At 36.2% G+C, this 12,807-nt stretch overlaps 2 protein-coding genes across 2 annotated transcripts; both read left to right on the top strand.

Moving 5' to 3' along the window:
• Nucleotides 1–348: 348 nt before the first annotated feature.
• LOC144431344 (uncharacterized) lies at nucleotides 349–1,794 on the top strand (the record flags this gene model as incomplete). The annotated part of the gene is made up of 1 exon (XM_078119366.1): nucleotides 349–1,794. A coding segment is annotated over one exon (801 nt), but the record flags the coding sequence as incomplete, so codon positions are not given.
• Nucleotides 1,795–4,340: 2,546 nt separating this feature from the next.
• LOC120332225 (uncharacterized) lies at nucleotides 4,341–8,432 on the top strand. Its single transcript, XM_078119162.1, has 2 exons — nucleotides 4,341–4,837; nucleotides 6,023–8,432. The coding sequence occupies exon 2, from the start codon at nucleotides 6,276–6,278 to the stop codon at nucleotides 7,728–7,730; it is 1,455 nt and encodes a 484-aa protein (XP_077975288.1). The 5' UTR covers nucleotides 4,341–4,837; nucleotides 6,023–6,275; the 3' UTR covers nucleotides 7,731–8,432.
• Nucleotides 8,433–12,807: the final 4,375 nt, after the last annotated feature.

Here is a 12,807-nt window from a genome sequence, read left to right on the forward strand (position 1 = left end):
TCAGTACATACAAGAAATAATACAGGCTATATATACTTTAGGGAAGCTTAATGTGTCGATGTGACTATTCCGAAATGAGTACAGCGGCTTTGGATGTCAATTGTCTCCAGTGAGAACAGAATTGCTCTACTAAAAGTTTTAAATAATCTATATATGACTTGATACAAGAAAAACTGTTTAATTGTGAAAAACGTTTTTCAGCACAGCACCGAGTGATTACAGGTGGCAAATTCTAACACATACCGTCATATATATATATATATATGAACGTGTTGGAACGTTTTACACACTCAAGTCAATTCAATACCCAAATACGTTGGTAAAATTCTATTCGTGAGGATAGTTTGAAAATATTTCGACATTTTAGTTACTGGAACAATTTCAAATGCAGAGTGGACAGAAAGCTTATGTTTGTCAACACTGTGGAAAAAGTTTTTTGAAAAATCCTATCTTAAAACGGCATATTCGAATCCACACTGGGCCATATGTTTGCAAACATTGTGGAAAGCGTTTTATTCAAATAGTCATTTAAAACAGCATGAACGAACTCATACCGGAGAAAAGCCATACGCTTGTAAACACTGTGAAAAGCGTTTCTCTTCATTTTCTAATTTAGTAATACATACTCGAACCCATACAGGAGGAAAGCCATACCTTTGTAAGCAATTTGGAAAGAAATTTTCTGTGAATTCAGTCCTTCAACGTCATATTCGAACCCATACAAGAGAAAAGCCACATACTTGTAAACACTGTGGAAAGCATTTTGCTACAAAGGAAGATTTAAAAACCCACATCCGAACTCACACTGGAGAAAAGCCATATGCTTGTAAACACTGTGGAAGACGTTTTTCTGGAAATTCTGAATTAACTATCCATGTCCGAAGACATACTGGAGAAAAGCCATATAGTTGTGACCACTGTGTCAAGCGTTTCTTAAGCGCCTCCGATTTCAGAAGGCATACTCGAATCCACACTGGAGAAAAACCCTATGATTGCAAATATTGTGAAAAGATTTTCTCAAACACTTCTGATTTAAAAAGGCATATTAGAATTCATACTGGCGAAAAACCGTATGTTTGTACAATGTGTGGAAAACCTTTCAAGCAAAATGGACAATTACAAGTACATGCGCGGATTCACGCGAAGTAAAAAACAATTGCAAAAATTGTTCAGTCTTTCTTGTATGAAAGGTGCGAAGTTATACTGTACTGTAAATTGTTTCAATTATAACGGGAAACAGCAAAAATGTTGCGATCTGTTTTGCATGTTGCTGTCTGTTGTCCAAGAATTTTCAATTTACTGAAAATTTTTCGGAACAGTTTTATTAATTATAATATATATCAATAATAAACAAAATACTATATTTTAATCTGCATAAAATGCGATAAAAGTAAAATCGTAAAAAACAAATCGAGTAATATCAGGTCTGTGGTAAGTTCGTTACGATTAAACTTCCAACACAAATCTGTGGACATTTCGAGAATTGAAAATAGTTATTGTGTAGATTTTATCGTCACTTCACTGACACAGCTCAAATGGTGGAGCTAGAGTATTTAGAAACTCCTGTTCCGGTTGAACGTACGATTAGTTCAATAAAATATTATAAATTGCGAATTCCACAGTGTTGTAGCGACATTTGGTGTGATACGTACTCTATATTAACTTGTTCAAGCACTATTGGCCTTTTCAAATAGGAAAGAACGGTACTCGTGTAGTATGTGAAACAAGATGGTGGACACCGCAACGTAGTATGTGTACCAGGTTAGGATTAGGCTATTTTATTCCAATTTTCCTTACGAGTTCCGGTACTAGTCAAGTGACTCCCGTAGTATTTGTACCTGAAATTATGGGCTAACCCTAACTCGGTCTATATACTACGTACCGGTGTCCGCCATCTTGGTTCCCTTACTACGGGAGCTCCGAAAGATCAATGGTGAAAAATAAAATAATCCGATTTGGTAGATTTTTTATGTATAGATGGGATATAGAACGTAATAATATACCAGGATTTATTCTCTTGGGAGTGTATAATGTTTATCAATTTATCATACCCGAACCCCCACGGGAGATAAGCCATACGCTTGAAAACACTGTGAGAACAGTTTTTCAAAAATTCAACTTCAAAAGCCATATCCGAAATAATACTGGCGAAAAGCCACACAGTTCTAAAACCTATGGAAAGTGTACGACACAGACTGTCGTTTTGAAATTTCATATTCGAATACATACTGGAGAAAAAGCCGATGAAGGTAAATATTGTGCAAAGTGTACAGTAGCATTTTACATAGTCGAAAAATATAAATCCAATCTTTTGCGATATACATAAACAGTCCCAATGACTGTTTCATACAGTATAAAATCTTATTCTTCTTGTGGGTTTCGAGATATGAGATAAAGTCTATTGCGTTTGAAACAAGGCCGTAAGTCGAAAGCCCGACTTTCCTGATAAGATAGCGTTCGCGCGCCAGGTGGAAACCCACTTACAGGGTTCAAGCGGTTAATGAACTGTAATTTAAAGACTTCACCAATCATATTGAAGTAAAATCTCAGTGAGTAACACTAATGTCATGTCGCGAAATACATCAAGATGGCATGATAATCCGATGTAGAAAATTAGTGATCGATATATCGACAAAGTGAGTATCAAGAATACAAGGTAAACTGTTTATATTTTCCAGACTCTAAGATTAATACTTTATAAAGAAGTGAGCAAATTGGCTTTTAAACTAGGAGATTCATGATATAGGTCCGAAACAGGAAGAAATTATGAGTTAAAAAATTGGTATAACATACTGAAATCTGATATTCATCTGAGAATTAATTGGCGAAATATTGACTTAAACAAAGATATGCTAATCTTCGATGAGTCAAAAATGAAAATTATGATAAAGAATTTTGCCGCAATAATAGCAAATACTCGAGGGACAACTTCAGAACTAGGCACTTTGAGTTCACAGATCATTTTGAGCCCTGCGCCATCGTATATCCGGTCATCGTCAGCGCTGGATCCATATGCAGTCCGACAATTTCGTGTAGTAGTTTAGTAAATTGGGGCGCGATATACTGCTTTATTTGTATACGGTTTTCACAATTCAGGGATAGCTTGTAGAGTAGTTTATCTTCTATACCTGTCTGATATGCCCGTATTTGGGCAAGCCGTGGATCAGTTATTATTGACATTTATATCTTGTAACTTTAGATTTGCTTCCGACTCGTTTACTAAATCAGTTAAACAGAAGCCATATGCGTTCGATAACAGTAGATTCAGATATTTATTTCGTCGTGCTTGAAATATTGTACACACAAAATTAAGCAAACATAATAATGAAAATATAAAATAAACAAACATACAATATTTCCGCAATTGACGCGGGACCGCGAAAGACTATAAAGTAAGTCATCGTGTCAGCGACACCTTGTTTGCTGAGTTGAAAAGCAGATGAAATCAAACAAACGTTACTAAATTGAAATTATATCATCATGACTTGGTGAATAAATCCAATATTGCGCAGTCAAATAGAAACTCACTTTTGCTTTGTAACGTCATGATCGGTGAGCGTAAATACAACAAGGAGATTGCTTATTAACACGACGCGATATAGCGTAGTTAGCAACCACAAAACAGGAAAATCGTTTTATGTGCTTACAGTTACAGAAAATCAATGAAATTTAAATTCGACAAAAGAAACTTTAATTCAATAGTTGGAATAAGCCACACTACACAAATTGAGTTGGATAACGCATGCACAATAATGAAAATATTAAGTATATGCTTTTAGATACGGTAATCTATCGTTGCCGACGATAGAGTAACAAGCGTTAAATAAAAATTATGTCATCATGACTTTCTCAGTAAATTCAATTTAGAAAATATAATTTCAATTTTGTGCGAGTCAAATAGGGGGGAAAATGACTCTAAAGTAGTCATTGTTTGCATTGTAACGTCACGGTCGGGTGAGCCTGAGTACAACAAAAAAAATTGCTGACTAACATGACGCGATGAAGCTAGTTAGCATTAGCAACCACGGATATCGTTTTTTAAAAACCATTAAATTTTAATTCGGCAAGAGAAACATTATGATATCAATAATTGGAGTAAGCCACACTACAAAAATTGAGATAAGACATATACAATAATGGAAATATTAAGTATATGCTTTTAGATACGGTAACCTACCGTTGGTTGCGGCGTTGCCGGCAGAGTCACAAGCGTTAAATCTTAGTGCCGGTACCGTACTAGTAATTTTGTGATTTGGGAGGTTCATAATATTGAACATTATACACTGACAGGTATAGAAAAATGGACAGCATTATTTTACCATTCAATATATACAATACAGGGTGCCGCTTCAGTCACAGTATGTAATATACCCACATGTTTCTACTTAAACTTGTGATATACCTTAAAAAATTCTCCCTGTATCCTACTCTACTATTGAAAATTTTTTCATTTTCAAAATTTATAAACCATAATTTTTATTAAAAAATTACATAACCCCCTGCCGCTCATAGGTGGACCACTAATATCTTATTCAGTAATTTTAGCGTAGTTGCATCACATCGTTACTGCAATTGCAGAATAATAAAAAAGCTCACATAAACCATATCAGGCATAATGAAAATTGAGTTATACAACTATTTTTTGGAAACAGAACTTAAAACTGACAAATAACACGCAAAACTATAAAAACGAGGCAATGTTTACAACCCTGCTTGAACATCTGTCTGAGCAGCTGCAGAAACTGCAATTATTTCTTATTGGGTATGGAAAAAGTCAATGTAACAAACAAGGAAATCGATGCTCCAGGAAATCCTAATGTTAAGTAGCTAAGTACAGGTAATAGGCTATTGTTCAGTTGTTACACACTAAATATTGTATTTCATATGATTCTAATAATAGACACTAGAATAGACTTGAAAAACGCCAAAAAGCCAAACGGAAATTCTGACGCCAAACGCGTTAGAAAAATGGCAAATTTGGCGATAAAAAGGCCAATATGGCAACCCTGGTGGTGTATACTGGTGTGCGGCAACTGGAAGCAGTGCTGTTTCTATGTTTATGACATAACAAGGTGTTCCCTGAGCTTCTTTTGTACATATGAATTTCATTAAATTGCCTCAGTCCTGATGAAAGTACTGCATGTCTAACGCTCGATGCGGCTATTGGTTAATATTAGGGCTGGGAATAGTTAACCGATTTCATTTGGTTAACGGTTATGATTTATCTTAGGTACAAATCATCTTTATACCGTACAATTTTGTCAAATATGATTACGTCATCGCAAATTTATCTTTTGCGGCGTTTAATTCAAAAAAAATATTACTAACTGTGTGGGTAAGGAATCAATAAATGTAAAAAATAATTGAAGCACCAAGGTTGCTAATAATGAAAATTTACAATGATCAGTTTTCGGTCAATTTCGAAATATATTGTTCACGATTTCATTGCAAAATCGGATATTCAATGTCATACAATAAGTGTGCAGTTGATGCCGTTTTTCTTTATGATATATATATCGAAGTAGAATTTGCACATAGAACACTCAAAATTTGTCACAGAAATGACGTTTAATAACGGAATCGGGTTTTCTAAATATTTCCACATGCCCGAACCACGCTGCCTATTTTTTGCAGCATAAGAATCATGAAACTATCTCGATTCGTGAATAATTTCGAGCGACACCGGGATAAGAAAGCTGTGCCATCCTTGCTATGCATATCTAGCATGTTTGTGGATTCGATTGTCAATTTTTTTCTCCTAAATTTTGACGTAATTAATTTGTGGCTTTTTCCAAACGTGCTCATTCGAGACAAAATAAAAAAAAGAAGGCTTGAAGGATTCTGATCAAAAAAGATTCGATTCCGCTTCGAAATCCTGAAGTGACAACCCCTATCTATGTTACGGAAACTCATCTCGTGTTTTTGTTGATATTTTCAAACAGATAAATGCCAAAAACTTGTACTGTAGTTTCGTAAGAGAAATTTTTTTTGTGAATGTAATCGCTCGCTATGTATTTTTCAGACTACTACATTTAAATGCACGTTCGTTTAGTGCGGACTTTAACAAGAGTGTGAACCAATAATCTTTACTTGCATCCAGATTCCAAAGACCCGTATGAATAATGATTTACAGGAACACTTGATAACAGGAGGCACATTCAAATTCATACTGGATAAGGGACATTTATTTCTAAAAGTTGTCGGAAAAGTCAATAGAATACTCAAATACGAATTCATAGTGCAAATTTAAAATTTAGCTGCAGATACATTGGCAAATGAATGGAGGACAGAAAATCAACGTTTGTAAAGACTGCGGTAAGCGTTTCTCTTCGAGTTCTCACCTAAAAAGACATATGCGAAGTCATAGTGGGGAAAAGCCACATCCTTGTGAACACTGTGGTAAGCGGTTTTCTGAAAAATCGTATCTAAAAAATCATATACAAATTCATACTGGAGAAAAGCCATTTGCTTGCGAGTATTGTGATAAGCGTTTTGCCTCAAATTCTTACCTGAAAATCCATATCCGAAGTCATACTGGAGAGCATCTGTACGCTTGTAATCATTGTGGAAAAGGTTTTTCTATGAGCTCTGGTTTGAAAAAACATATTCGAAACCATACTGGTGAAAAGCCCTACCCATGTAAACTGTGTGGGAAACGTTTTTCGTTAAAAACTGGTGTAAATCGACATATCAAAATTCACACAGGAGAAAAACCACATGAATGTAAAGACTGTGGTAAGCGATTTGCTGAAAAATGTCACTTGAAAAAGCATTCCCAAACTCATACTGGGGAAAAACCGTATGCTTGTAAATATTGTGGAAGATGTTTTTTTACTAAAGATGTTTTGAAAGCCCATGTTAGAATCCATACTGGAGAAAAACCATTCGATTGTGACTACTGTAAAGCGAGTTTCTCGGGATACTCTTCTTTGAAAAAACATATTCGGATGCACACTGGAGAAAAACCGTATAAATGTAATTCTTGCGGGAAGTGTTTTGCAGACAGTGGCAGTTTAAATGGACATATTCGAATTCATACTAGCGAAAAGCCATATCCTTGTAAAGACTGTGGAAAGCAGTTTTTGCTAAATTCTGACTTGAATATTCATATACGTACTCATACTGGAGAAAAACCGTATGCTTGCATGCATTGTAATAGGCGTTTTGCTGCAAATGCTAACTTGAAAAGCCATATCCGAACTCATACTGGAGAAAAACCCTACTCTTGTGAACATTGTGGAAAATGTTTTTCTGGAAGCTCTTATTTGAAAACCCATATTCGGACCCATACAGGAGAAAAGCCATACGATTGTAAATACTGTGAAGCAAAATTCTCGGACAAATCCGCTTTGAGAAGGCATATTCGAATTCACTCTGGAGAAAAACCGTATGAATGTATTTATTGTGGAAAGTGTTTTCCAGTCAGTAAAAGTCTTCGTGAACACATTCGAATTCATACTGGAGAAAAACCATATTCTTGCACGCATTGTAATGAGCGTTTTGCTGCAAATACTAACTTGAAAGTCCACATGCGAACTCATACTGGAGAAAAACCCTACTCTTGTGAACATTGTGGAAAATGTTTTTCTAGAAGCTCTGATTTGAAAATCCATATTCGGACCCATACAGGAGAAAAGCCATACGCTTGTAAATACTGTGAAGCGAAATTTTCGAATAACTCCGCTTTGAAAAGGCATATTCAAATTCACTCTGGAGAAAAAAACGTATGAATGTAATTATTGCGGGAAGTGTTTTGCAGTCGGTAGAAGCCTTCGTAGACATATTTGAATCCATACAGACGAAAACCGTATGTTTGAATTGCACTGACTCACTAGATCAGGGTGGTACAAATCCAGACCCGCGGGCCCCATGTGGCCCGCCGCTTTAATATCTGTGGCTCGCGTCACATTCGGAGAGCAATCAAAAAATCGAATTTCGTGTTGTTTCGTAATAAAATTATTCAGAAAAATCTTTTGACATATTGTTAAATCACTAATGTCACTGAATCGACTAGTGTTATGGCTAGCTGAGGCAACTAGCGAAGTTGAATAATGTGCTTGACAGTCTGAATTATTATCTACCTTTCTATCTTTTTGGTTGGGGATAAATGCTAACAATATAGGCATCATAGAAAACTAAAAATCGAATGCGGATTCTATTAGCCTGCAGGGCTATGTCTGATGACTATGTGTTTGCACAACAAAAGTGTTCGTTTTTGTATTGCAGTGTTTACCTATTCTCAGCACTATTGTGGCCCGCGAACAATGCAAAATTAATTTTTTTTGGCCCGCAGAGCCGACAACCTTGGACCACCCTGCACTAGATGTAGAAAATAATTGCAAATATTGTTGATATTCTCTTTGAGTATGAAATGTGTTGTAAAGTTGTAATGTATTGTAAATTGTTTAAATATAGTCGGAAGCACCAGAAAATGTCTGCAGTTTGATTTGAGTAGAGATTAAATATACGGGCCTAAAGCTGTACTGATATATGCATGTATCTTCCAATAACTATTGTTGGACGCTCCCGAAGTAAAACTATAAGCCTCAATTGGTACAGAGAAAATTCAAAGAATATGTAAAAGTTATTTTATATGAGCCATTCCTATCTAATAATTGCTGAAAGTTTGATGAGGATTGCCCGGTGGCCAAGGAAATGTTATTGAAACTTTTATCCGAATGTGTAAATAATGCGGATATCAACTTTGTAAGTATTTTTTACAGTCCGAGGCGCCACATCAAATGTCAGTTTAAGCTCTGTCAATTATGGCCGAGTAAATGTCACCGTAGTGGAAACTTCGCATCACCGGTATGTTCTGCAACACGCTTCAGTTTGGAAAGTAAAGAAACACCTTCGACTGGGTGCTCCGGTAGTATTCGTACCAATATGGCGCACAACCTGAACATAGTATGTGTACCAGGTTAGGGTTAGTAGGTTGTGCGCCATCTTGGTACGAATACTACGGGAACGCATTCCACTGCACCTTGTAACATTGCCGAATTTCACCCCGCTGTCGTATGGGTAAAACTTATTTACAAATGTTTTTTTGGTGTAGCAGTGTCTTGAGTTATACCTATTAGAGATGCCACTTTCGGATTTACGAATCGGATCGATTCGAATAGCATCTTTTCCGAATCGATTCGAATCAGATTTACACGATTCGGAAAATGAGAGCGATTTGCCGAAAAAAAATACATTGAACGTTTGTTAATCGTTGTTTTCGGCGGCATTAAATATGCCGAATGCGTTTATGCGGCACTCCAAATAACACCAAATCACGGGACCGAAAAAAAACATAGAACGTTTGTTAATCGTTGTTTTCGGCAGCGTTAAATCTGCCGAATGCGTTTATGCGGTACTCCAAATAACACCAAATTGCGGGACCGAAATAAAAAACATTGAACGTTTGTTAACCGTTGTTTTCGGAGACGTTAAATCTGCCGAATGGGTTTATGTGACACTCCAGATAACACCAAATTACGGGACGGAAATAAATGAAAATGAATTTTTCGTGATTGACTTTTTACTGACCTTACTGAATTTAAATGGATCGTGTTAGGTGTACCTGAAAATTCGTGACAATTTTGATTAAAATTTTCAACAGCACACCTGCGCTGCGACTAAGTTATTGTATGCCCTGGCATGATTGGATAAAGATTCAGCTACCGACGTCTAGATCAGTGATTCCCAAAGTGGGCGATATCGCCCCCCAGTGGGCGAAAACGATACAGAGGGGGGCGAAAAAGTCTAGGGGGGCGATTTTGCGAAACCTGTTTTATGTTCGGCGCACTTAATTCTGTACTCTGTGTGCATTGGCAGGCTTGAATCATGTGGGCGATATTCACACGCGAAAGAATTTCTGGTCTCGTCTTCGCAGTGAGGTAAGGTAGTTTGGTATCCCAGTGGTCGGCAAAATAGGGCCGGAGTAAAATAATCTGGCCCGGGACGATTCACTGAATGGACCTTTCCCCGACCTTTGACTGCGGAAAATTCTTCACCATTTAAAAATTTTCGGTGCTCATTTTAAGAGTGGTTTCGCGAGTTGTTGCCTGTAAAATGGGGTATTTGTTTAAAACTATCATTCTAATACACACCATTTAACAATCTGTTTTTTAAAAGTACCGATAAAGAGTTTTAGCCTAGTCTATCACAGCTATTTCTACACTAATTTTTGATTGCTGTATTTAAACTGAAACTCATAGAAAGACAAAGTAATCATTGACTTATTTGATTTATATTTAAATTTCCAAAAAACAACTAAAAACTAACGAATATTATCCAAAAACGCGAAAATGAGGTAGTGTTTACGACCACGCCTGAAAATCTGTCTGAGTGAGCGCCTGAGCGGATGCGAAAGCGGGCATTGTTACGTTTTTCCATCTTGCTGATTGGCCAATGTCACGAAGTAAACAAGGAAGTCTATGCCCGGGGAAATATCCAAACGACGGTTTTGACGATGAAATTTTTTTATTTATAATCTATGCTCGAGAAGTGAATTACATTTTTTTACGTAACAGAATTTATCGGGAGACACGTTTAGACTAAATTATACTATATCCTAACAATTTAGTGAACAGCCACTCGTTTAACGAGCCTACAATTTAATTATAATTGAACAAATGGAAACACGCAGAAAAGTTGATGCTGAGTGCAGGGGTTCAATAGCGCAGTAAATATTCGAATATATTGCAAAGCAATAAGGAAATAAAATTTATATTCTATTCGAGAGATTCATCACTGCTTAATTTTTGTAAGAATGTATCTTCTTAGAAAGAAAATATTCATCAAAATTTCACAATTCATGCGAAAATATTCACTTCGATGTTTGGAAGTACATATTTGTGCAAACCATTATTTTCGAAAATGAACATTACAAAGAACAAGCAAAGAAGTGGGTTTGGTGATGCCCATTTGGAAAATGTTTCAATCTTGGCGTCGTAAAGCTATCCAGCGTGATGCAGCAACGAGACAGTGTCACATTAAATATCATTGTAATATTTTTTTTAATAAGACAAAGAACAAGCAAAGAAGTGGGTTTGGTGATGCCCATTTAGACAATGTTGCAATCTTGGCTACGTAAAGCTATCCAGCGTGATGCAGCAACGAGACAGTGTCACATTAAATATCATTGTAATATTTTTTTAATAAGACGACTGAGTTGAGTTCACGAATTGTCGCAGTTTTCGCGCGCTGTTCCGTTTTTAACTTTCAAAAAATATATGCGACCCGCAAAAGACTAGCAACCCTGAATTTTGTCCTGCAAGCGACAAAAAAATTTGCCGACCCCTGGGCCGTAGCCGATAGTCAGTCACGGCTTCTTCTACATCCGAGTCAATGAATCCAAAAACAAATGGCTGGTTAATTATGGACTGGTGATCGGACTGGAGGCCGTGATAGGATGAGGAATCGGGGATGAATTTTTCCAAAATATTTTGGTGCAGGTCATCAGGCTGTACGAATGAATGAGATGTACGAAAATCATTATTATAAGTTTGGGAAAATTGACTTTGTTTTTATTATTTTAATGTCAAATGGGGTGAATTTAGGAAGTGAAATGCTATGAGGCAAGAGTACACGGCGGTTTTTGAGGAGGTAGAAACCTGGATTCTTTCATTTCCGACCTATTATATGGTGAAAAAGGGGTTTTTAGCCGTGCAACTATTGCTATTAAAAAAACGAAATCACGTTTCCATCAGTAAACGGGGTAATTTTAGATATAATAAAAAACTCGCTGAAGAACACCAAGCTCATCTATCTCATTAAAAAACACTATAAATTATGATTTGTCTTCTTATTTGGTCTGTAATATATTCGTTTCTGACTTTATATTTTTTTGTAGTGCAGGGGGGCGATGAAGTTGCATAAACTACTTTAGGGGGGCGATGGTCAAAAAAGTTTGGGAACCACTGGTCTAGATAATATATAATTTTGATTGGAATTCAATTCAAACTTTGTTCTTAGAATATCTTGTAAGCAGAGAATATAGAATATTCTAGAATAGAAAGCATTTCCCAGTTTTAGTAATTCAGATGCAATTAGAATGTTTTTGTCGCAGGAAAGCAATGCTGTTACTGTGTTTATGACATAACAGCACAACTGTTCCCCCCACGCTTATTTTCTTATGAATTCCATTAAATTGCCTCAGTCCTGATACAAGTACTGTATGTGTAAAGCTGCACAATAATAACCCAGTATTGTAAGACTCACAGATAAGTTGCAACAGAAAGTTTTTCATCAATATATTTTTTGATGATATCTATGACCTACATATTTTTTATCTTGATGGAAATAAGTGTGGCTTATTCACTGAAAAACCCCTTGTCATCATTGCTATCTAGCAGATTCCATTTTCAGGCTTTCTCTTCTAAATTTCAAGCTTTTTTGTGACTTTGAGCAAAATATGCATGCAATGAAAAAAAAAAAGCTTAATGAAATCAGATTCGGAAAGATTCGATTCGAAAAGTTTTGATTCGAGATTCGATTCGAAAAAAAATGTATCCGGAAGTGGCAACCCTAATACCTATACAGACGAGACTTCCTTCACTGATCATTTTGACATAAATTTATCATATTACTAATTATAATGCCACATCTAATGCTCGACACTGCTAGAAAAGTCAATTGCTCTAATCTAATGTGTTGCTACAGAACACAACACATTGTGCAATTGTCACAGACCATAATGTCTGTTTTCATGTTTATATACGATTCTGCTGGCCACTCATTCGATGCTGTGTGAACATCCGAATTTATATTATAACTTGAGACTCCGATCACCCATTACACGTGCGAGAGAAAATATTTCTC

This window comes from Styela clava, chromosome 13, assembly GCF_964204865.1.
Source record: "Styela clava chromosome 13, kaStyClav1.hap1.2, whole genome shotgun sequence".
Classification (NCBI taxonomy): Eukaryota; Metazoa; Chordata; class Ascidiacea; order Stolidobranchia; family Styelidae; genus Styela; species Styela clava.

Excerpts from the sequence above, each read along its gene's own strand:
- LOC120332225 (XM_078119162.1), top strand. The coding sequence starts at position 6,276 with ATGAATGGAGGACAGAAAATCAACGTTTGTAAAGACTGCGGTAAGCGT.